This window comes from Salvia splendens, chromosome 18 (assembly GCF_004379255.2).
Source record: "Salvia splendens isolate huo1 chromosome 18, SspV2, whole genome shotgun sequence".
Classification (NCBI taxonomy): Eukaryota; Viridiplantae; Streptophyta; class Magnoliopsida; order Lamiales; family Lamiaceae; genus Salvia; species Salvia splendens.
In genome coordinates this window covers 4,968,441-4,993,155 of record NC_056049.1, presented here as the reverse complement: position 1 = coordinate 4,993,155, position 24,715 = coordinate 4,968,441, and the positions used below count along the sequence as shown (strand labels likewise).

The 24,715-nt window shown below is 37.7% G+C and overlaps 4 protein-coding genes across 4 annotated transcripts; 3 read left to right on the top strand and 1 right to left on the bottom strand.

Annotated features, from left to right (window-relative positions):
• The first annotated feature begins 3,581 nt into the window (after window positions 1-3,581).
• LOC121776036 (formate dehydrogenase, mitochondrial-like) lies at window positions 3,582-6,782 on the top strand. Its single transcript, XM_042173151.1, has 6 exons — window positions 3,582-3,805; window positions 5,120-5,291; window positions 5,419-5,959; window positions 6,028-6,152; window positions 6,241-6,353; window positions 6,433-6,782. The coding sequence occupies exons 1-6, from the start codon at window positions 3,734-3,736 to the stop codon at window positions 6,544-6,546; spliced, it is 1,137 nt and encodes a 378-aa protein (XP_042029085.1). The 5' UTR covers window positions 3,582-3,733; the 3' UTR covers window positions 6,547-6,782.
• A 1,712-nt stretch (window positions 6,783-8,494) lies between these two features.
• On the top strand, window positions 8,495-10,134 carry LOC121776198 (protein NUCLEAR FUSION DEFECTIVE 6, mitochondrial-like). The gene is made up of 3 exons (XM_042173355.1): window positions 8,495-8,690; window positions 8,770-8,888; window positions 9,816-10,134. The coding sequence occupies exons 1-3, from the start codon at window positions 8,512-8,514 to the stop codon at window positions 9,833-9,835; spliced, it is 318 nt and encodes a 105-aa protein (XP_042029289.1). The 5' UTR covers window positions 8,495-8,511; the 3' UTR covers window positions 9,836-10,134.
• An 8,357-nt stretch (window positions 10,135-18,491) lies between these two features.
• On the top strand, window positions 18,492-21,073 carry LOC121777304 (serine/threonine-protein kinase STY13-like). Its single transcript, XM_042174507.1, has 6 exons — window positions 18,492-18,934; window positions 19,563-19,684; window positions 19,919-20,115; window positions 20,215-20,389; window positions 20,487-20,621; window positions 20,700-21,073. Exons 1-6 carry the CDS (start codon window positions 18,646-18,648, stop codon window positions 20,904-20,906), a joined length of 1,125 nt encoding a protein of 374 aa, XP_042030441.1. The 5' UTR covers window positions 18,492-18,645; the 3' UTR covers window positions 20,907-21,073.
• A 58-nt stretch (window positions 21,074-21,131) lies between these two features.
• Window positions 21,132-23,850, bottom strand: LOC121777303 (peptidyl-prolyl cis-trans isomerase CYP38, chloroplastic-like). The gene is made up of 7 exons (XM_042174506.1): window positions 23,513-23,850; window positions 23,138-23,434; window positions 22,849-23,048; window positions 22,165-22,400; window positions 21,882-22,024; window positions 21,725-21,796; window positions 21,132-21,628 (listed from the first exon to the last, which is right to left on the bottom strand). The coding sequence occupies exons 1-7, from the start codon at window positions 23,681-23,683 to the stop codon at window positions 21,401-21,403; spliced, it is 1,347 nt and encodes a 448-aa protein (XP_042030440.1). The 5' UTR covers window positions 23,684-23,850; the 3' UTR covers window positions 21,132-21,400.
• Between the last annotated feature and the right edge of the window lie 865 nt (window positions 23,851-24,715).

Below are 24,715 nucleotides of genomic sequence, written 5' to 3'. Positions count from 1 at the left end.
GAAATAGCCTTAGAGCATCAGCAATGGCGCCAGTCTCGGCGGAATTTCGACCCGCGTGCTGGAATTTCACGGCGTTTATGCGGAATTCCGTCGCGACGCCGCGCGGAAGTCCGCCATTGCGTTGACTCCCACGGACATCCGCGCGGAATTCCCGTTTATTGCATTAAATGTTTTTTTAAAAAATTTCTATAAATACGTCCCGTTGAACTTCATTTCATTCGCACCACTTGTATTAACGAGTATCTCTCTCTACATTTCTTTTATATATCCGGAATGGCTGGTAGTGGTAGTGGTAGTGGTAGTGGTAGTGGTAGTGGTGGGCATTATGAACACATGATGCGTCTGATTCATGCACGTGTGCGGGAATCAGCGGAGAGGGAGGAACAAGCGGCCTTGGGCCCAGCGGTACCTCGACCCATCCATCGTCGAACTATAATACCCAGGGACCACCTCGCTGCCCACGCTCGGTTGTATGAGGATTACTTTGCGCCGAAGCCACAGTTTGGGGAGAACCTGTTCCGGCGACGGTTTAGGATGCATCGTCCGCTCTTTCTACGTATCGTGGGCGCTTTGGAGCGTCGATACAGGTATTTCAGGATGCGGGAGGATGCGGCTGGTAAACCCGGCCACACGCCGATTCAGAAGTGCACTGTCGCAATCAGGCAGCTGGCATACGGAGGCGTGACCGACATGTTCGACGAGTACCTCCACATCGGCGAGACGACTGTCCGCGATTGCCTGAAGTATTTTTGTCAGGGCCTTAAGGAGATATTCGGGGATAGGTATCTTCGGAGACCTACCCTCGAAGATTGTCAGGCTCTGCTAGATATGCACGCGAATCAGCACGGGTTTCTGGGGATGTTAGGCAGCATAGATTGTATGTACTGGGAATGGAAGAATTGCCCCGCTGCTTGGGAAGGGATGTACACTACGGGTTTCAAGGCCAAGAATCTCACGATGATCCTTGAAGCGGTAGCTAACTACCGACTGTGGATTTGGAATGCCTATTTTGGAGTAACCGGGTCTAACAACGACATCAACGTCCTCCAGTCATCGCCCATTTTCAACGCGCAGTGCATGGGCGTTGGTCCGGCTGTCAACTTCGTCGCCAACGGCAACCAGCACAATATGGGCTATTATTTGACGGATGGGATATACCCTATGTGGCTCGTCTTTGTGAAGACGATCAGATGCCCAGCAGATGAAAAGAAGATATATTTTGCGGGTCGCCAGGAGTCAGCGCACAAAGATGTGGAGCGGACATTTGGTGTGCTCCAGGCTCGATGGGCGACAGTAAAGGGTCCAACACGGCTGTGCTATGTTGACAGCATCGCCGACATCATGTACGCATGTATTATCATGCACAACATGATTGTCGAAGATGAAGGTCCAACACTGACTGATTGGACCAATGATGATGTTGGTGCTGCGGGTCCAAGCCACGGCGTGACCACTAGCAATGTACGCAAGGGGATACCCCATGACGATGTCGATTGAGTCCGTGCATTTGCCGACATGCGCCAAAGACAAGCCCATGTTCGGCTCCAGAACGATATTATTGAAGAAGTATGGCAGCGGAGGGGTCGTCGTTGATGTAGTTTTTTAATTATTGAAATATTTTTTTTAATTTGGTGAAATGTAATTTTCGGACTTTTTTATTTAATGGATTTTTTTCCTATTTGTGTCGAAATTTTAATTCCATAAATTGTTTAATTCCGGAAATTGTTTAATTTGTGAATTTGTGGTTTTTTTAATTGTGGGAAGTCCTTGGGGATGTCCGCCACTATGCAGTGAGAAGTCCTTATGACGTGGTAGTGCAGTGGGAAGTCCGTATGACGTGGCAGGAGGTGTTTTTAGGAATTCCGCTAGGAATTTCGCGCCACTGTTGATGCTCTTAGAATGATGCAATAAATCATTTTAAATTATTCTAGATAAGTGTAGATTAAAACACACACATTTGAATTATTACTATACAAGTAGATTGTAATAATGTACAGATAATTATGAGTAGATAATTTTTTATGTTTTTATATATAGACATAATAATGTGCAGATTATCGCTCTTGTCGCTTGGCCCATTGCTCATCGTGAATTCATCAATGGCGGCCATAGCTTTGTTGGATAAATTCTTAATTTTTTATTTTATTTTATTTTTATGATGTACATCTAAGATGGCTTTTGAGTTTTGACTAATTTTGACTGAACAAAAAGGTTGTGCGATTCAATTTGATTTCTAAAACAGAAAACTCCCGATTTAACCCAAGTAAATTTATGCTCCAACCATATAATATGATCGATTATATTTTTGAATTAATTTAAAATTATACTCGTATTCATCCGTTGTAGTATTTCTTTTTAGGTCATCATATTATTGTTGAATAATTTATCTTTTTAACAAAATTCAACATACACAATTTACTTTATTTTATTTTCTTAATTATAATTAATTAATTCTTTATCTACTTTATTTTTCTCCAATTTAATTAATCAAATATTTTTTTAAATTTTGTGTCCAAAACAAACCAACGGATAATAACTACTCCCTTTTCCATTCAATTAAAACCGATTAGTAGTACGTATTTCCTTTTGGAGTCTCCACCTAACTTGATTTGTTTCATTTTAAGCAAAAATAATAATTTATCCTATTGTACTTTATTTTATCTCTATCTGTCTACTTTAATTTATCTAAATTAAACTTACTAATATTAGTATTATTTTCTTAAATCTTGTAACTAAAAAATAGATAAGTATTTATCAATACCGATAAGTTCAAAAAAAATATACAACTGATATTCTTTTCTCAAATAAATTTTATGAATTATTAATTGTAATAGTTCTTGTATCTCATCAGTAACTTTTTTTTTACAAAATTCAACATAATTAATATTCTTATTTTATTTTTTCTATTTTAATTTCGCATAATTTATTCATCATTCTCAAAGAAATGCAATGGGAGATTAGAGCATCCCAACCCCATCACAAATTCAGGCCCTAAATCCCCTCCACGTCATCATTACTCTAAATTTGAGTTACAGACCACAACTCCTCTAACCATGTAGGCTCCAGCCCGGGTCACAACTATTAAATTGCACTATTCACAACTCCAACCTATTTTACTCGTAAAATAGAATACATTGAACAATTAAAACCGGGAAAATTCATTGTTTAGTCGAAAAAAAGAAAATTACAAATCCTAGAAAAAGAAAATTACAAATCCTAAAAATTTTAAAAAGCTACTTATTTTTCATTTGTGCGCGAAGGTATCCGATCATCTCATGGTGCAAACAAGTGTATAAATAGGCAAGCAAAATTAAAAAAAAATTAAAATCAAGGGGACTTGCGGCCCGGCCTGAAGATATCTAACGCCGGGCCGGGACTCGCTCATTGCGGCACAGGCGTCGTTAACCCTGAGTCGGGCCGGACCGCGGGCGCGGCCCCGGGACGCAACTGCGTCCTCGGGATGGTCCCAGGCCACAACTCGTCGACGTTTAATGCAAGGCCCGGGCCGGGACTCGCTCATTGCGGCCCGGCCCCAAGCGTTGGGGATGCTCTTAAGGGAGTTGTAAGTTGTGACTGACATTTTAAGGCAAACGTCCATTATTGTCCACCTTTCCAGCTCGCTATATAAAGGCAGCTACTCTCACTCACTTCTCTCCCGTTCACCACCATACGGTGCTCTCTCATCACTCTTTGTCTCCTCCGATTCTTTCAGTTTCAGATCTGAACATCTGAGATGGCGATGAAGCGCGTCGGTTCCTCTGCAGTTCGCGCGCTTACCTTTTCAGCTTTCACCAGACACCTCCACGTAAGCTGATCTCTCCAAATTTAAGATCATTTTATGATGTTTCTGATTAGAATTTCTTACAATTGTATGGTGAAGTATTGTTTTTTCCACTTTATTCCGATAATTCCATGGAACGATTGTGCTGGCCGTGATCTCGCTTCGTGAACGATTTCTTTTGAATTTTAATTTTCCTCTTTTATCATAATTAATCGTGGCAAAATTAAACAAATTTCCTTTCGCTTGGAAGATAATTGTATAGAGTATAACGAAGACTCTTTGGAGATTGGACTTTGACACTTCACACTATTTTCCTCTTTTATCATAATTATTTTGTCATATTGTGGCGTGGCAACTTCAGCCAATAACTATAAGTCTGCTCCTTAGTTTGGCGGGCCCATTCTATCTAATTTAATGTTTTTTTGAGGTGATATGTTTATTTTCTATGGAGTATTTATTTTTTGGGACTGAAATAAGCAATATAATAGATTCAATTGTTCTTTTGTAGTAAAAGAAAGTTTCATTGTGATTTCTTCGATTTCGATCCATTGGATTTGATTGTTGCGTGATTATATTTATTACTACTCTTTCTCTTTCTATTTCTATTTCAAATAATATGTTTAATCTCAATCATTATACTTTAGCCTTTTAGTAGTAGTAAAAAATAACACGGCATTGAATGTTGGTGGGTCAGGTGCTTTACCTATAATTAGGTGATGGGAATTACATTACAGAAAATAAATAAAATAAATTCAAGGGATTAAAATTTATTGGGATGCATCATTATTCATGCCTCTCATCCCCCGGTATTTGGTCAAATTCTACCCAATTAATTTGTGCCCCGCTTATTTGCCGCATCAAATTTCATTCCCAATTTTGTTTCTTTATTACTCTTGAGTTTTATTTCACTTTGTTAATTATGATTGGTGATATCCAATAAATTTTTTAGTTATACTCTTACCAGCTTTTAATTCTCAAATGCTGGGGTTGATCTTATTATAATTTTTTATATAACAATTATTAAAATAATTACTATGCTGTATTATAGTACAAACGAGGCACATACATGAGACGGAGGATCCCTGTATTCTGACACTTGATGACGCCTCCTCAAATTTCAATTATTAATTAATTATTCCATAAATATAGGGTGTATACTTATCTTAAGTATTTATCATATTATATATACTCACAATCAATGTGGTGGTGACAACATGGATAAATGTCCATTGATATCCTAGAATCCAAACAAACTAACAAGTCACTAACATTAATTTACAAAGTAATGTCTTGAGAAATTTTGAGCTTGATCATGTCATGTGTGTTATGTCTGCACAGGCTTCTCCTGGCAGCAAGAAGATAGTGGGCGTCTTCTACAAGGCAAACGAGTATGCTTCGTTGAATCCGAATTTCCTAGGCTGTGCTGAGAATGCACTGGGCATACGCGGATGGCTCGAATCCCAGGGTCACCAGTACATTGTTACCCCGGACAAAGATGGCCCTAACTGCGGTAACCAACAACCTTAAACTCGTCGAAAACATTATGTCTTGGTTCATTGATAGGTTATTCTTAAATATATATAGTGCCAACTTATAAAATATTATTGTGAAATGTCTCTGAATGTCCGAAAATGCAGAGCTCGACAAGCACATACCCGACCTGCACGTGTTGATTTCCACTCCCTTCCACCCTGCATATGTAACCGCGGAGAGAATCAAGAAGGCGAAGAACCTGCAGCTTCTCCTGACCGCTGGCATTGGCTCGGACCACATTGATCTCAAGGCCGCTGCTGAGGCTGGGCTGACAGTGGCCGAGGTCACCGGGAGCAACACTGTCTCTGTTGCTGAAGACGAACTCATGAGGATCCTCATCCTCGTCCGGAACTACCTGCCCGGATACCATCAGGTCATCAGTGGCGAATGGGACGTCGCTGCCATTGCTCATCGAGCCTATGACCTCGAAGGCAAGACCGTTGGAACGGTTGGAGCTGGGCGAATAGGCCGGCTTTTGCTCCAGAGGCTGAAGCCTTTCAACTGCAATCTCCTCTACCATGATCGCCTCCAGATGGATCCGAAGCTCGAGAGTGAGATAGGAGCCACGTTCGAGGAGGACCTCGATGCAATGCTGCCCAAGTGTGACATCATTGTCATTAACACTCCTCTTACTGAGAAAACAAAGTGAGTTAGTTAGTTGTGCCAAATCTCATTACAAAACATCATGATGAATCTCCTCATGTCTTTTGTAGAGGGATGTTTAACAAAGAAAAGATAGCAAAGCTGAAGAAGGGTGTTCTAATTGTGAACAACGCTAGAGGTGCAATCATGGACACTCAAGCAGTTGCCGATGCTTGTTCGAGCGGCCACATTGGAGGTACAAGAAGTAGCCATTTACATTGGTTCCAGTTCTCTCTTTACACTGATGTTGGATGTATGTTAATTTACCGGTTAATTTGTATCAGGTTATAGCGGGGATGTTTGGTACCCACAGCCAGCTCCGAAGGATCATCCGTGGAGGTACATGCCGAACCAGGCCATGACCCCTCATATATCCGGGACTACAATCGATGCACAGGTAAAACATTAATCGTGATCTTGTACAAATTCATAGATATATGTTGTGATGTGAACTACAATGGGTCGTGGCAATGCAGCTACGCTATGCTGCTGGGACAAAGGACATGTTGGATAGGTACTTCAAGGGTGAGGATTTTCCTGCACAGAATTACATCGTCAAGGACGGAGAACTGGCGAGCCAGTACCGGTAGACGAGAGGCCGCCTGCCTAAATAAAACGACTTCGTTTGTGCAACGTTGCTGTTCCTGTTTGATGAGGATTAATGAATGAACTCTATATGCAGTAGAGATTCTTCATATGTGGAAGAACGCATATCTGTGTGTGTCTCTACCTTTGAACCTTTTTCCCTACAATGTTGTAATCTTCATTAGTTATTATCAATATTTTCAAATTATTAAAATATGAAGTCCTCAAAATTTTCGTTTAAGTCGTTTTGGATAAGAATTGAATTCAGTTATATGGCATGCATCAATCACCTAACTTATTAGATTGGAACAGTCTCCTTGTTGTCATTTCATTCCATTCCTATTGTTAATAGTAATCTCCTACCAAACCTGACCAGTTAGTTAATACTCCCCTTGTTCCATAAAATATGCTTCACTTTCCTTTTTAATTTGTCTAATTAAAAATATCACATAAGTTTCTTTCACATTAATATAAAAATTATATTTTCTTTTTCCACTTCATACATAAAACAAAACTTCTTAAAATCTCAAGTTGTCCCACAAGTGTGACATCTTTTATGGGACGGTAGGGAGTAGTACTCATAACACATCGAATAATAAAATTCACTTTGAATCTATTGTTCGATCTGTATGCCATAGGCGGCTTTTCTTTCTAGGACAAGACTCCACAATCTAGTTTAACTTTATAAACAAAGGTTTACAAATAATTTTATTTATTAATAAAAACACATTTTTTCCATAGTGAAATCCATGATTGTATACATTTATCTCCATCCATTAAAAACACATCTGACTAACATCCACTATTTTCTTCAAATGTGTTCCATCAAATATTACATATTTTTTGTGGACTAGAAAGTATGTGATGACCAAGTCTTATGGGCTTATGGCAATGATTGAATCAAGTGAAAATATAACGATAGTAAAAAGTAAAAACCATTATCTCTTAAATCCCAATTAATTCTTAAAATCAAAACCTGCATTCCAAAAATGACAAAATTTTTTTAAAACTATACTAATAAATTGATGATTTCTTCTCTCAAAAAGTCTCTTCTAGCCAAAATTCTTTATGAATCAACACTTCTTAGATGTTTTGCTAGTCGTGACAAATTTTAAGGCATATTTGAAGATATTGAACTTTTCGCTCATAAAATTTTGTGAGTATACAATGAATATGTTATCTACTCATTTTGATGAAATGGTTCCTTTCGAATCATCCTTAAATTTTATAAATTGATATTCAGTGTGCACCTATAAAATCAATCATTCTTAAAAAAATTATAGATTGATTCTCATTGTGCACCTATAAAATCTATTTTTACAAATATCAATTTAAAAAGTTGTTACGAATAGTCAGAAGAATTATTGTAGAATAAAACTAAACGACCATATAACAATATGTTAACAGCATCCACAATGGCAGATGTCACGGCGGACGTCGGACCGGCATTGTAGATGCTTCGGCGGACGTCGGACCGGCGTGCCGGACGTTCGCACGGGACGTCCACCATTAGGCAGCATGCATACGGATACGGACGTCCGCTGCGGACACCGGAGTTCCGCGGCTTTCCGGGACGTCCGCCATTGCATTGACACGACGGACGTCCCGGCGGACGTCCTGATTTTTTTATTGTTTTTTATGGATGACCGTCGGGATGTCCTTGGGGATGTCCGCCATTGTGTAGTGGGATGTCCTTATGAATTGACAGGAGGTATTTTTGGGAAGTCCATCGGGATGTCTGCCGGGACATCCGTCCCACTGTGGTTGCCCTAACCAAACAAATTATTCGTCATTTGCCAAGCCGTTCTAGTATAATTTCATTTAACAAAAAACAGAATAATGATAAATTCATAAATACAGCCCGACCCGACCCGACCCGCCCGACCCGACCCGACCCGAATTTCATCACCTTCGGGGTTGTACGGTTCTAGGGTTTAAGATCCAGAGGTTTTTGAAACCCAACTCTCAACATGGCTTCCTGCGCTAGAAATCTGGTGCAGCGATCTTCCAACACCGCGAAAACGCTGCTGTTCCGCAGCCAATCATCGCATTCCGTTCCGGCCGGAGCACCGAAGCTCAGTGGATTCGCATCTACCTTACCGCGCCCGTCACCTCGCCCCTCCCGCCCCTTCTTCTCCTCCACCTCCAGGTTCGCTGAAAATTCTCATCTCATTTGATAATTAAGCGACGATTGTGCTGAGTAAACATGGAATTTGGTGAATGCTTAGGCTGCCGGTGGAGCTAGGGTGTGGAGAGTCGTTGATGCCCCTCCATTCTGCAACGGCGTCGGCATTGCTGAACTCGATGCTCTCTTCCAAAGTTGGGCGCTGGGGTTATCTCTCAGAAGGTATTGTTTGGATCGTTGTTAGTTTTTTTCAGTTTTGAATTGTTGGGATTTAATTTCTATACTATTCTGGTGCTTGATTTCTTTGGCTTCCTACTGATATATATGTACAAATGTAGTGTGGAATTATTCATTTAATGCTATACATGTACTGATTGGTAGATTGTTTGGATTGTGCATTGATGATAGTGTTGTAGAAGGTTTATTTTCTGCTCTTGAGGAGATTTAAAAATTTATTGCCTCAAGCTAGCAATTGGTGTCTGAACTAAAACTGCTAATCTCTGAGAACAGAAGCTTGCAACCAACCTTGAAAACTTTCTTGTTTGGAAGTGTGGAGTAACTGTTAGTTTTTTTGGAGAATAAGCAATAGTGAGCATTTTATGGTTTAGGAATACAACCTTATGAACGTTCTAAATACAAGTGTTTAGTAACTGCCAATTGATGGAAAAAGCAATAGCAAATAGGAATACAGATTCCAATTCTTCATTTCCATGTATTTTGGATTCATCATTCATTCTGTAGTCTGAGTTTAATCTAAGTAAGGCCTTTGTGTCTGACTGGTTAGTGGTTACCAGTATTAGCTTCTGCCTTGATTGTTAATTTTGTGGAAAAGCGAGCTCTTTATGGTAAAAGCAGTCAAGAAATGTCTAGGAAGATGCAATTACATCAGTGCACTCATGATAAGTACTATTCATTTTGACGAATCATGGACATGGGATATGCTTTGTTATCATATTCAGCTTTATTCAAGATTTGGATCATGACTTATTAGGATGTGATCTTTCTCTAGCAAAATGCAATCAGATCAGTGCACTCACGAAAAGTATATTCTCTTTGATGGATCACTATAGATGCTTTTGCTATCACAGTTAGCTTTATTCAAGATTTGAATCACGAGGGTATCATTCTTTCTTTTTTGCTTCCTATCAGGCTTCGCGACTCCACTATAACAGGACCTGTAATGGAGAGTTTGGAAGACCACTGCAGCTAATTCAATCATCTTTAAACTTTAAAATAAATGTATCACCAAAATGGTTGTGTTGTTGCTAGAATATACCTGCTCCTTAAATTTGTAAAATGAGGTTTTTTGATGTTACACCGTAGGAGGTGATTTTTGTTCGTCATTTTGATGTGCTCATTATCCTAGACATGCTTACTGGTAGGCCTGTCTTTTGAGATTCAAAGTGAATTGATACTTATGTGGCCATTTTGGAAGGGGAAACTGGGCGTGTAAGCCACCATATATTCAGGAATAGTTTTTTCTTGTGTTTTCTTTCTTCATTCTACTGTCTCCTTTTGTTCAAGGATCAATTGTGTATGGATTGAAGGATGACTGTGGCAGTTCTACGTTTGCTTTTCTTGATGAAGTCATATAGCTTCTCGTTTTGTGATGAGTTTGTGAGATCGACTAAGTAGAGTTGTTTTGTTTTTGGCCATCGTTTGTTTCCTTGGGCTCGTTTCTTTGATATATACATTAGCGAAAACATCCTGATCTAACCTAATAAAAATATTTTCCTTCAAATTCAATCCATTATTTTACTATTTGCGCACACATTGACAGATACCTGAAATGAAATGGGATGGTTAGGTATACATCTTTAAGTACTGATGCTTGTTACATTTGTTGATTATAAATCCATTCTATTTCTATGATTGCTTGTGTTAGTTTTATTACTTTCTCCCCAACTTTTTCTTGCTTTGTTCTGGAATTTCATGTTTAGATTCCGTATATGAAGCAAAATTATCACCACCATTTTGGTGCCTTAATAACTTATTTTTGTTTCTGGCTTATTAAAAAGATAGTCGATTTTCGTTCTAGAGTTGGGGAATTTACCCTACATAAGGTAATACATAAAGAGTGGACAACATCATTTGTTCCCATATTCGTTCATTTAGATATGAACTTCTAAAAGCTGGCTAAAAAATGCTACTATTAGTAATTAAATTATAGTATTAGTATTTTGTGTCTATTCGATGATCTCTAGCTAGTGAAACACGAAATTATTGAATATGTATAATAATGCAGCTGATTTTTTGGTGTAGTTTGGCTTATTTAAGAATATCCGTAGCATCTTTTCTCAAAAAGTTAAAGATTAGTAGTTCTATAGGCTATGGTTAGACATTGAACAAAATAATGTGTGGTTAAGACCAATTTGCCTAATAAAATGTTGACAATGGGTTTAATTTTTCATTTTTAAGTTCAAAAATCAAGTTCCTTCGACGACAAAAGGTGCCATTGTTTTTGTTTCTTAGTAGTAGTACTACTAGTATTTATTTCTAAAGAGGTAGTTTAGTCATTGCATCAGCACTATTACAGGGAAATGGCCTTCCTTAGATGGACCTGTACTTTCTTTTTTTACATAGTTTTTATAATCTATTTTCTATTCATATAACCTTATAATCATACTATATGAGATTAAAATTGTTTTTTTAAACGAACTGAATTAGGACATGTGCAACAAACTCGTTCTGCAATTAATGAGATCAAGTACTTTGTGTTTATCGAATGCTAATAGTATTAGGGCTCGTTTGGTTGCACTGACAGGGTTATATGAGATAGCCTCCTCACATTGATTTTACATGATAGTGTGGTAAGATATGTATCTCACTTTGATGTTTGGTTGTACCGACAGCAACCCCATGATAGCTTATATTATACTCCCTCCGTCCCGCACTACTCGCACTTATTTCCTTTTTGGGCGTCCCAAGTTACTTGCACTCTTTCCATTTTTAGTAAAAAATTTCACCTACAGCCGTCATTTTTGACTTTCCTATACACTCATTCCTTAATCTCCGAGCCGAAAAGGAAATGAGCGAGTAGCCTGGGACGGAGGGAGTATTTGGTTTGGACTGCAGAAACTGCTGATACAAAAATACATGGACAAATTTGTCCTTCTAAGATTATTGTAGTGACAATTTTATCCTTGCAAACCCTATTTCTAATTTTGGCACAGCAGAATCGCCCCTTCAGCTCTATCACACGGACAGCTATGTCTTCGCTCGTGAGATCCGTTCCAAAGGGAGCGTTAATGAGTGCTTGAACATTGCGCAGCACTTCGGTTGGCAGATTAGCATCCTCCCAATCCCGACCGTTCCTCATGCCGATCAATGTCGAAAGCAAATAAGTATCCATCCCTCGATTCCATTTGCCTCGATAGAAGAACGTTGCTTGGGGTAGGATTTGAGACTTCATTTTTTTAGATAAAGGTGTTGAAGCTATGGTCGCACTCTTCCCCTTATATACAACAACCGCCCCGTCACTACTTCCTCCGTCGACATTAAATTGGATTGGTTGAGAAATTACTCCGGTAGATAAACGTCAAGTCTAATGTTTAGGGGTCGCCAACCTGGTTTTTTTTTCACTGTGGTATAGAGAGGTAGTTGATAAAGATGGAGGCAAGCAATAAATATAGTGCATACATATTTATTAAATTTTTCTGTTTTTATTCTTTTCTCCAATTTTCTTTTTTCTTTTTTGTTCTTTTGTAAAGTTAATTTTTATTTCACAGTTTCTTTTGTTAACTCAAATTTCTCATATTTTTTTATTTTGCTTATAAGATGATACTTTTGCATCATAAAATGATACTTTGAGGGGATAAAATGATAGTTTCAAATGATACAAATGATACTTTTGTTTATAATGATAGTTTTAGATTTTTGGATGATAAAATGATACTTTTGCATCATAAAATGATACTTTGACGGGATAAAATGATAGTTTCAAATGATAAAATGATACTTTTGTTTAATAATGATAGTTTTAGATTTTTGGATGATAAAATGATACTTTTGCATCATAAAATGATACTTTGACGGGATAAAATGATAGTTTCAAATGATAAAATGATACTTTTGTTTAATAATGATAGTTTTAGATTTTTGGATGATAAAATGATACTTTTGCATCATAAAATGATACTTTGAGGGGATAAAATGATAGTTTCAAATGATACAAATGATACTTTTGTTTAATAATGATAGTTTTAGATTTTTGGATGATAAAATGATACTTTTGCATCATAAAATGATAATTTGACGGGATAAAATGATAGTTTCAAATGATAAAATGATACTTTTGTTTAATAATGATAGTTTTAGATTTTTGGATGATGAAATGATACTTTTGCATCATAAAATGATACTTTGAGGGGATAAAATGATAGTTTCAAATGATAAAATGATACTTTTGTTTAATAATGATAGTTTTAGATTTTTGGATGATAAAATGATACTTTTGCATCATAAAATGATACTTTGACGGGATAAAATGATAGTTTCAAACGATAAAATGATACTATTGTTTAATAATGATAGTTTTAGATTTTTGGATGATAAAATGATACTTTTGCATCATAAAATGATACTTTGAGGGGATAAAATGATAGTTTCAAATTATACAAATGATACTTTTGTTTAATAATTATAGTTTTAGATTTTTGGATGATAAAATGATACTTTTGCATCATAAAATGATACTTTGACGGGATAAAATGATAGTTTCAAATGATAAAATGATACTTTTGTTTAATAATGATAGTTTTAGATTTTTGGATGATAAAATGATACTTTTGCATCATAAAATGATACTTTTATTTAATAATTATACTTTTGTTTAATAATGATTAGTAAAACCTTTCATATAACAAATAATAGAAAATAACAACAATAATCCATTTGCATAATAAGCCACCATGCTTATATTCTAAAAAACACAAAGCATGCTAAAATTTAAGTTTGCTATGTTCAACTCGGTTAGGATGTGAGCCTTGCTAAAACAGCACTGATGGCTTGTGCACGCTTCACTGTCGTTCTCGTACATCAACCTGACAACGAACACACCTACATGATGAGGCCAAACAAGGAGAAATCGAATCATCAGCTAGTATTGTAGATCGAGCTGAGATATATAAGAGTTGGTGAAGTGAAAAGGTACTAACATGCAGCCTTATTTACAGACAGAAAGCAAAAGAGTCGATGCAATCTCAGGTGGCTTATTATGCAAATGTAATGTTTATATTCCACTAGCACCCTTTTCCTTGGCATCATAAACTAGACTGATTATAACTAAGCCCTCAAAGTATTCAAAAAGGATTCATAACTAGTTAAAATGAGAAGGCTTTCATGAGTAATTGGACCCAATAATCCATTTGCATAATAACCCACCATGCCTCATTAATGATTCAGTCATAGGTTAATCAAGATTTACCATATAATACAACTTCGAAGAATGAGAGAGACATGCAATCTCCGAAATGCAGTTCAAGCATACTGATTATGTAGATAAGGGGAATGAGAGAGAGAGGGAGATGTTCAAGAACAAATTATCAGCACCTAAATCAAGATGTTTTGATGGAAAAAGTAGAACAAGCAAATTACCTTGCTCTCTTTTTTCTAATATTTCAAATCCAGAAATGAGTACTTATGCTGTTACTATAACTGGCCCAGAACATATTTCATTAACTAGATGTTTCTGTTTTGATTAAGTAATTAGCGTATTAATTTATTCAAGTAGTAGATATTAGTACTCACAATCACTAATTTGACTCAGATGTGCATCCCCTTAACTAATCTAACAACCATTTCAGCTGAATTTTCAATTAGAACTACAAATCTTGCCAAGCTGCATATAGATTGCAAATTGAGAAATGCAAATCTGGGAGGAAGTATATTTTAGCAAGCCCTACATACAAATTGAGAAATGCAAATCTGGAAGAAAGTCATATCAATCTAGAAAAGTATGTAATTCCCAAGCACACATGCACAAACAATTGAAACACAATCCAAATCGGCGATGAAGACGAATTAAATTTTCAAGCATCCATGTAATTGTTGTGTAGTTGGGAATTTTGTGTACCTTGCGAGATTCCTCTTCATTAGCCATGGGTAATAACTTCAAAATCAAGCCCAGGTTACGATATCACCAAATGTGGTCGACGAATCTGCAAATCATTCACAGATTACCTAAAACGATGATTACCAAACGGGCTAACAAAATTTCATACAAAATTGAATGCAAACCCTAAAATCGATGGCCGACCTCTCTTTGAGGAGTTGGGGCTTGAAACGGTGGAGTGAAGGGGTATAATTGTGACTTGGCCGAATTTCACCAAACGGGCTTCGCGAGATTGAGCAATATCGAAGGGGAGGACCTGGACAGTGGTATAGGTGAAATGCAGGTAGCAATCTTAAATTTCATCCGGATCCTGATTGGTTTACCGGGTCGCGAGATAGTATATCAGTACAACCAAACGGTTGATATACCTCCGATAGGCGGCCCTATCAAGGCCCATCAGTACAACCAAACGACCCCTTATAGGAGTATATCATTTAGAGTAGTTTTTAGTAACATATTTTAAACAAAAACTTGTGTGCGTACATCCACACTAAGTTCTAGGTTCCGACAGCATATAAGCTCCAGTTTGAACTGGTAACCGATAGTTTAGGTTCTAGTTCACAATCGATCGCTTTTAGCCAATTTGTACTGGTTTGTTCTTGGGTTTTCAACTATATTCACCAACAACTAATTTTCTAAGGGTTCGTTTGATTAGATGAGTAGCAAATACAAATTTTTGAAGGGTTGTGTTGCTAACTTAATGTTTGTGGTAGTGTATATTATGCATAATAGAGTTTGGTTCGTTGAGTTGTGTTGGAACATGTGGGCAACATCAGTGTTTGGTTGGATTAGTTGGAAACATGTTTTATTGGTTTGCATGACATATTTATCCCTAACACATTACATTAATTTCCAATTTGCCCTTTATCAAAAGTAGCATTTATAATTTGGATCTACCCCAAATTTTTCACTACCGCCTTCTCTAAAATCTGCTTAGCAGTCCCGCCAAAAGGAGACGCCCAACACCTCTTGGCCGGCAAATAATTACCGTCGAGCACAAGCCCACGTCTTTGACTGGGCACACGACCAAGGTAAATTTGCTTACTAATTCTCGTTGCATTTTTGTATTCCTTAATCAGTCATCGTCGGCTCCGGCGTATGTTCATAAATCGTCACGCCTTCCAAAGTCGTTTATGATTCATTGTCGACTACTGATTACCTTGTGCTCCCTCTGCTATTACTTCAATTTTGTCATATTATTTTTGTTTTTTGTTGGAGATTTTGTAGTCTTAGATCAAATATTCTTGTGTGAATGATGTCTGACTCTCACATACTGCCGGAATCAAAAAGCCACAACCCAAATGGTTAGTTTATGCACTGCAATTAACATGAACTTTAAGGATTAGTAATTGATGAACCTTTTATTGTTGTGAAGGTGGTGTTATTCGTGGTAAATCTGGTGGACTGAAGCCCGACAGGAATTGGATGGCAAAAGTCGAATGGGGTGGCCAGCACATCGGGAGATGTTTAGGAATCGAGGAACAGGTTGCCATGTTTTAGCTGCTTTTGTGGTAATGTATGACTATGATCTGAATTAGGACATTTGGATGGCTAAGTCCATTGATATTTTGGCGAAATGTATGAAACTTAATTGTATGTAATGTATGACTTGTCAAATCATTTTTAATCGAAGTTTAGGATGAAAAAAGCTATTTATCCGCTTAGATTATCATTTTATAAGGTAAAAATATCATTTTATTAAACAAAAATGTCATTTTATACACCAAAAATACCTAACATTCTATCGGCTGAAAGTATCATTCTATCGGCTGAAAGTATCATTCTATAGGCTGAAAGTATCATTCTATCGGGCAAAAGTATCATTTTATCAGTTTTATGTCATTTTGTCACGTTAAAGTATCATTTTTCAGCTTATATGCAATTTCTCCAGCTAAACTATCATTTTTATAAGCTAACTGTCATTTTATCCGCTTAGATTATCATTTTATAAGGTAAAAGTATCATTTTATTAAACAAAAATGTCATTTTATACACCAAAAATACCTATCATTCTATCGGCTGAAAGTATCATTCTATCGGCTGAAAGTATTATTCTATAGGCTGAAAGTATCATTCTATCGGGCAAAAGTATCATTTTATCAGTTTTATGTCATTTTGTCACGTTAAAGTATCATTTTTCAGCTTATATGCAATTTCTTCAGCTAAACTATCATTTTTATAAGCTAACTGTCATTTTATCCGCTTAGATTATCATTTTATAAGGTAAAAGTATCATTTTATTAAACAAAAATGTCATTTTATACACCAAAAATACCTATCATTCTATCGGCTGAAAGTATCATTCTATAGGCTAAAAGTATCATTCTATCGGGCAAAAGTATCAACCTTCAAAACATCTTCCTACTAGTCAAATTTTCCCATTCAACCAAGATACAAACCAGATCGGAAAAAATTGCTAATGAAAACGGAAAAATTATTCATTTTATGTACAAATCACAAATAGACATAAAAAACGGGAATAACATAACAGAATTTAGTAACAATCCTAATTACAATTGAACTGTAGAACCTGCACCAAATAAAACACCATATAATTCAAATCTAATCTCATTTGCATGTCTAATCAAATTGGGGGTCATTCATAGATGTTGCAGATAACAACCATCTACCCACGACGGAGAGCGTCGAGCTCGAATGTCTACGCAACAACAAAAATGGTTGGATTTACTGACCTGTATGGAGTTTTCTTTTCAGCTATGGCGTATTTGCTGCGTTTTTGCAGTGGCCTTCGAGCAACAATGAGGATGGAGAGAGAGGGTAAAAGGGGAAGAAGAGGGGGAGTCTTTTTCAAACAATGAAACTCTGTCTCACTAAACCTTCTTTTTTTGGGGGTTAAAGTTACCTATTGAATATGGGTAGCTAACATTAATTTCAAACGGGCTTGATAAAAAACAACAAATGCAAACAAACGATGGTTAGAAAGGTCCACGTCAGCATTTTCCATCCTTTTCCTACTCTACTCATCTAATCAAACGAGCCCTAAGTTAAAATTAAAACTATAGGGCTAGTTTCGGCCTAAATTGATGATTTCTTGTATTCAATGGCTTCCCCTATTCTAAGTGGACAAATTACAGATTTTATGATATATTAGTGAAGATGGTTTGTATTTAACAAGACATCCCGATTCTAAGTGGACACATCAAAGATTTTGAGATATCAATGAAGAATCTATCTTGCTTTGGGAAATAAGTATGATAAATGATAATGCAATGAGATTGCATTGCCATCATATACTACTCCACTTGATATTCCAACTTTTTGCAGATTGTTTAGAATGTGATATTATAAATTCTCTATAATAATAACACCACCACAATTTAACTATAAAAAATTGGCCCATATCTTTGGACTTTGAAAGTCCGTATCGTACAAAATCTAATTAGATTTATCCTTTTTTTTAAAAAATCTAAATTACACAGCTTTTAATTTTCAATCAGTAAAGTGAGATTAAAGAGTGGCCACAACAGATGTTTGAATTATATATCATGTCTCCACAACTTAAATTAAACGAAATAAAGGAGTATTATCATAATATGCGTGTGTTGATTCAATGATAAAGTGATTAATATTTAGGCTAAAAAATTTGGGTTTAAGTTAACCTTTAAATATTCTCTACAATCTTTTCACATTTACAATGGACAAAAAATTAATATAAATCCAATAATTCGAAAAAATGCAGCACAAATCACAACAAAATTAATCAGACTGACAGTCTCTGTAAGATTAATATTTTCCCAAATCCCAACTGATAAAACTTCCACACAATGCTAACAGAGTAACAGTTGCTTTCACTAACTAATCCAACACAAATAGCCAAACGACGTCGCATTTGCCCTTGCCGGAGAAATGGCGGAGGAAGACGTCCACGGTGGCGGCGGATTCGTGAGGGCGGATCAGATAGATCTGAAGAGCCTCGACGAGCAGCTCCACCGCCATCTCAGCAAAGCTCTCACCATGGAGAAGAAGAATCAGGAGAATGGAGGGAATCAGCATCATCAGCAGGCTGAATTGAGGGAGATTCCGGTGAAGCACGGCTGGGAGATCGACGCCTCCAAGCTCGTCATCAAATCGGTGCTGGCGCGCGGCACTTTCGGCACCGTTCACCGCGGCGTTTACGACGGACAGGATGTTGCAGGTATATGCATTGATTACTTTTAATTTTATGAACTCAAGCGAATGAGATCTCAATCTGCTGGATGTTCGTGATTTTGTATGAGAATTGAGGCTGATTTCTGTGTTGTTGTTTTCAATTTCAGTTTCCCCCTTTTTTTTGAAGTTGATGAAAATAATTTTTGGATAGCTACTGCTTGGAGTTCAACAAATCTAGCTAACTGTGCATTCCATGTGTTTGTTAATTTGTCCCAATATCAGTAGGCATAAATCTTGTGGCAATTCTGGTTTTTTTTCATAGACAGTTACAGTGCTGTTCATGTCAAAACTTTTGATGAATAGTAGAATTATGAAAAAAAATAAATTATGGCCCTCAGCTATTCATCCACCACCATTTATAGAAAAAACTTGATATCAATGTAAAGATATAACTTATCATGCAATAGTTGAACTGCGTAGTTCAGAATAATTTCGAGCTGCTACTGAGTTTTTATCCCGTGTCCCATTACTGATCTTAGTTGTTGAGTGTTGACCTGACTGACTCCAAGTCTGTACCCCAATTTCTCGTCTCATTTGAAGTTCTAAGGCTTGAGGGTGAGAGCATTGGATTCATTTTCTTTGCACCAGTAACAATTGATTTCTTCTATCTCCAGTAAAACTTCTTGACTGGGGTGAAGAAGGCCACAGAACACAGGCTGAAGTATCTTCTCTTCGAGCAGCTTTTGCGCAAGAAGTTGCTGTATGGCACAAGCTTGATCATCCGAATGTAACAAAGGTAACTATTTGCAGCTTAAAATGTTTGATCATTGCTTGTCCTTTTATCTTCTATTACAAATTGCTCGTATCTCTATTAAGATGAGGTGTTGGCCTCTGTGTAAGAACAAACTCAAGATGCCTTTTGCTGTTTGGGATTCGCACCTTAAGCATCAACTTAGAACTATCCACTTTATCATGCTTTTTCGAGTATACCAAGATTTCTTCATGCCTTGGTGCTGAAGCACATTTGTAGTTTGTTGGAGCTTCGTTGGGTGCATCAGAGTGGAACATACAAAAAGACGGTGGCCATCTGGGAATGCCACGTAATGTCTGCTGTGTCGTGGTCGAATATCTACCTGGAGGTACCCTTAAAAATTTCCTCATTAGAAATTCAAGGGCGAAACTTGCTTTCAAAGTTGTTATTCAACTAGCTTTGGATCTTGCACGAGGGTAAGGCTTCGCCTTCATCTAAATGTGATATATATATATTGATTTTATTTATTCTGGGATTATTAAAATCACTTAACTATCCATGCCAAATTTTCACAGGTTAAGCTATCTTCACTCTAAGAAGATTGTGCACAGGGATGTGAAAACAGAGAACATGCTTCTTGACAAGAACAGAACGATCAAAATCGCTGATTTTGGTGTTGCGCGTGTAGAGGCTTCAAATCCTAACGAGATGACTGGGGAGACTGGTACCCTCGGTTACATGGCACCAGAGGTATATATCTATGTTATCACCCTGATGCTTACAGCTTACTAAACACGCCGTTAAGGATTATATTATACGGAGAGGCTTATTTTCTTCACTATCGCAGGTCCTCAATGGCCACCCTTACAATAGGAAATGTGATGTATATAGTTTTGGTATTTGCTTATGGGAGATATATTGCTGTGACATGCCATTTCCAAATCTCAGCTTCTCCGAATTGACTTCAGCTGTTGTGCATCAGGTACATAAACCTAATCTATGTGTTCTTCAAATTCTTCAGTTTTGACCTAAATCAACTGTAAATCGTCATCATATACAGAATTTGAGGCCCGAGATACCTAGGTGTTGCCCGAGTTCTATAGCGAATGTGATGAAAAGATGCTGGGACACCAACTCGGACAAGAGGCCTGAGATGGATGAAGTGTGTGCCATGGTGGAAGCAATTGATACATCAAAGGGAGGAGGCATGATTCCTCCCAACAAATCTCAAGGTTGTTTCTGCTTTCGCACGAGTCGAGGGCCTTGAGAAATTTCAACCATTTATGATGATGACGATGTTGCCCATCCATTTGAAGTTTGTACATTGTTGATGTAATCATGTACTAATTGTTATTCAACAACCACCTCTGCAATTTGAAGATTAATAATGTATCAGTGTGATGCAGATAATATCATGGAATAATTGATGTGCCAGTTACTTGTAACGACCAAATGAATCTGTGGTTTTATTGAATCGCTTAGACATGTAGTGTACAACGAGGAAACAAATTTATGGAATTACAGAAACGTAAATTATTACAATGAAAGCACTCTTGAAAGTTAATTTACAGACAATTATTTGCTAAAATACGAGAAAACATATATGCTGTGTTACATGGAGAGCATCCCACAACTTATTTGATTTTCAACAAAAGGATATAATAACAACATAACTGATACAAAGAATGAGAACATCTCCCTCTCTCGTTCGCTCGGGCAGAAAATTCGATAGATAAAACCGATAGCAGAAACTAGCTTTACCTAACTAGCAATCTTGTAGCTCGGGTTAACAAGATTATCTAAGCCTGCCACCACTTGGATCGACTCTATAACATCACCAACCTTGAGGTCTGCTAAAAGCTCCTCATTTTGCGTTACATAGCCAAACACTGCATATCGACCGTCCAATATGTTGGCATTGCTAGGAGTCAGTTCACTTTCTTTCAACAGCCAAAAGACCTGACTTGAGGCAGAATTGTCCTCGAATTCCTGAGGATTACAAACCAACGGCTTTCAAGAATTCTGCTCTTCGAAGGAACTGATATCAAATAGATTGTAGAGCTGAGGAAAGCTTAGAATTTTTACCTCTCGAGCCATGGCCATGGTTCCAAATGCATTGAATGGAAGCTTTGTTTGAGCCTTGTATAGGCCAAGCTCCTGTACAACAACGTGCATTATATAAATTCACAAACGAAAACTTAAATGTCAGTAAGTGATTCCACAAGGTATTGTGAATACTTACTTCTAGAGTTTCTCCATAAAAGGGTGCCTTTTCTCCAACTACCATAATTTCAAGAGGAATAGTGCGTACTTTTTCTGTACTAGGGTCGATAAAGCCCTCGGCAGGACCATCAGGATCTCCTGTTTGGACTACAAAGCCATCCGCTAGAAGAGAAACAAAATTACAGTTCTATAAGTGTTACTGAAATAGATAACACCAGATAAAAATTAGGTAATGTGTTAACAACCGACAAGTTCGGATATTTTTTCAAGTATAGTAAATAAGCCTTCTTAAGTATACTTGCCTCTTTGGATCTCCATTCCGTCGTAGAAATGTCGTTCCACCAAATCCACAAAATTTCCAGAAGTTACAGGAGCATTGTAACCATCCAAAACTATACGAAATACACATTCCTCCAGGTTAGGATTGTCCTTGACTTTGACCTTCATATCCACGGTTGCTCTTCCCTTCAGCAATGGCATGTTTTTGTACTCTTCTGGTACTTCATATGGAAAGCCATCGACCATATCCTCTTCAACTCTGCAGAAATCCAATGCCCCAGGAATCTCAGCTGCAGTCAATGACAAGGGTCTAAATGAGATAAACATATTTTGGGAAGGGCTAATTCTTCGTTTTTTTCTCCAATCTCTAGACCTAAATCGGATCCCACTACAAAATTTACGAAGACTAAGGCCTGGAGTGGTTCTAATCCGCTATTGAGGTTTGAAAATATCTAGCTGGTAACATCTCCTTAATGATAAACTCGTGGAAAGTATCAAAAGTATTCAAACTCCGTAAAAAATACTCAAATTCACGCATCATACTAAGTGAATTTGAAGCAGTCGTATATAATATAGCTAAAACCATTTTCATCCTAGTGTGTTTCTCTCTTGCTAAAAACCAAGATATGAAAACATGCCAGAATCTCAGGCTCTCAGCAAATCATATCTTAAAACACTGAGATTACTTAACAACCATCTCAACTCACCCTCCAACATAATTGAGCAGCTCCTTCTGCTTAGGTGCGACACCGTCCCGGTTCCTGTCCTCCACAATCTTCATCATCTCATCAAATCCCGCCTCCAGTTTGTTAAGCTGTGCAATCCCATCATCAACCTTCGACTTTGCCAGACCTTTAACTATCATAGTCCTACCTTCCTTCAGCGCCCTCGACGCTTGCCTCACATTCTACACCTCAAGCAATACAAACATTTATCCAAAGCAGAGCAAAAACAACAATTTTGACAAAACACAACAAATCACACAAAAGTCCTCACTCTTTCCACAGAATCAAGAGCTTTCACACCAGCAATCTTCAAACTATCCGTAATATCTTCCAGAGGCTTCTGCACCTCCCTCATCGCTTTGTTATCAATAGGCAATGCGTATCTCAGTAAAGCTCCAGGGTCCTTAATTGGCGGCCCAGAAATCAGAACTGAAACATCCGGAAATGCCGGAGCAATCGCTGCAGCATTGGCCGATTCCAAGCTCCCCAAATCGCTAAACCCACCCAATAAACCTACTGCCAGCGCAACCGAAATCGCGCCATTTTTAATTGAAGAAAACCAATCCCTCTGTTCAAAGCATGAATACTACCGATTAGAAACAGAATCATATTACAAAATAAGTAGTAGCAAAATCGTGGAGCTCACCTGTTCAGAGATTGATTCAAATGCATTTGGTTTTTGTGAGCACAGAGGCTTGAATTGATGAGTGGAAGGGGACGATTTGATGCAATTAGATCGAGAGGTAGGGCTGGCAAGCTTGTGAGGTGCTTCGAAGCGTGAAAAGGAATGAGTGTGGCACGAAACAATGGCCGCCATAGGATTGAAAGGTCGCGAAATTTTCAGCACAGCGATTGCAGCATTGGCGGATTGCTAGGTGAGTAGGAAAGGGAAATTGATTGGGAGAGAGAGGATAAGGTTATGTGGCGGAAGAAAATCTGGAAGAGGAGAGAGAAAATGCGATCCACAGAGAGAGTGATGATGTGGGAGATAAGCTCATCTTCAACTCTAGCTTTGCTGACCCGACCCGTTTTTAACTAGAATTGTGGGTTTCGGGTTTGGGGCCCGAAATCTAATTAGAATAAGCAATCTATATTCTTTTATCAAAACGATGCGATTACAAGAGTTTACGTTTCTGACTTTCTTTTATAACTGTTAAAAGTTGGTCAAGATAATAACTAGATACAATTCAAAAGAAATGGCAAATAATCAAGAAGAGGAAGATTATATGAAAATAAATTGATATAGAATTGAAAACTAGCCGACTTAAATAGTGCATTTTCTTCGAGACGGGATACTATGCTCTCAAATTTGGCATATTGTCCACGTAGATAAAATGGTTTCGTCTCTGATAACAACACTGCTATCAAAAGAGCTCCGACAAACTAGATGACTGCGAGGGCATAACATCGACATAAGAATAATGTACAGAGGGAGAAAGAGAGAACTTGTATGCTTATGAATGCAGAGAGTTTGTTGGTGTGTGGAATGCATTGAGTGACTACCCTATTTATAGGCGCAATCCACTGCATTCGAAGCTGCTGAAGTAAACAAAGACGTTAAGCTTGTCATCAATGCTAGAGTATAATCGTCGGGGGTTACAAACGTTACAAGTGTCATTTAGGGACGCTTGTTGAAGCTGAAGCTAAACCTGGACTGGACGTATCTGGATGACCCGAACGTAGTGCACGCATGTGGGCATCCTCGTGTCTGGCCATGTTTGCATGATTCGCCACGTTATATTGGTGGTTATGTGTTCATAGCAGAAGTAGCCTGTTTATTTGGTCTATTTTAGTGGTCCAAAGAGATTAAGCTAATCTTATATAAAGTACAAGTCCAACGACCAGGCCC

Excerpts from the sequence above, each read along its gene's own strand:
- LOC121777303 (XM_042174506.1), bottom strand. The coding sequence starts at position 23,683 with ATGGCGGCCATTGTTTCGTGCCACACTCATTCCTTTTCACGCTTCGAA. Across the intron at positions 23,049-23,137 it reads CTCTTGATTCTGTGGAAAGA|AATGTGAGGCAAGCGTCGAG; the intron begins GTGAGGACTTTT and ends CTTGAGGTGTAG. Across the intron at positions 21,797-21,881 it reads TTTATGGAGAAACTCTAGAA|GAGCTTGGCCTATACAAGGC; the intron begins GTAAGTATTCAC and ends GTTGTTGTACAG.
- LOC121776198 (XM_042173355.1), top strand. The coding sequence starts at position 8,512 with ATGGCTTCCTGCGCTAGAAATCTGGTGCAGCGATCTTCCAACACCGCG. Across the intron at positions 8,691-8,769 it reads TTCTTCTCCTCCACCTCCAG|GCTGCCGGTGGAGCTAGGGT; the intron begins GTTCGCTGAAAA and ends GTGAATGCTTAG. Across the intron at positions 8,889-9,815 it reads CTGGGGTTATCTCTCAGAAG|GCTTCGCGACTCCACTATAA; the intron begins GTATTGTTTGGA and ends GCTTCCTATCAG.
- LOC121777304 (XM_042174507.1), top strand. The coding sequence starts at position 18,646 with ATGGCGGAGGAAGACGTCCACGGTGGCGGCGGATTCGTGAGGGCGGAT. Across the intron at positions 20,116-20,214 it reads GCTTTGGATCTTGCACGAGG|GTTAAGCTATCTTCACTCTA; the intron begins GTAAGGCTTCGC and ends AAATTTTCACAG. Across the intron at positions 20,622-20,699 it reads CTTCAGCTGTTGTGCATCAG|AATTTGAGGCCCGAGATACC; the intron begins GTACATAAACCT and ends CATCATATACAG.
- LOC121776036 (XM_042173151.1), top strand. The coding sequence starts at position 3,734 with ATGGCGATGAAGCGCGTCGGTTCCTCTGCAGTTCGCGCGCTTACCTTT. Across the intron at positions 5,292-5,418 it reads CAAAGATGGCCCTAACTGCG|AGCTCGACAAGCACATACCC; the intron begins GTAACCAACAAC and ends CCGAAAATGCAG. Across the intron at positions 6,354-6,432 it reads GGACTACAATCGATGCACAG|CTACGCTATGCTGCTGGGAC; the intron begins GTAAAACATTAA and ends GTGGCAATGCAG.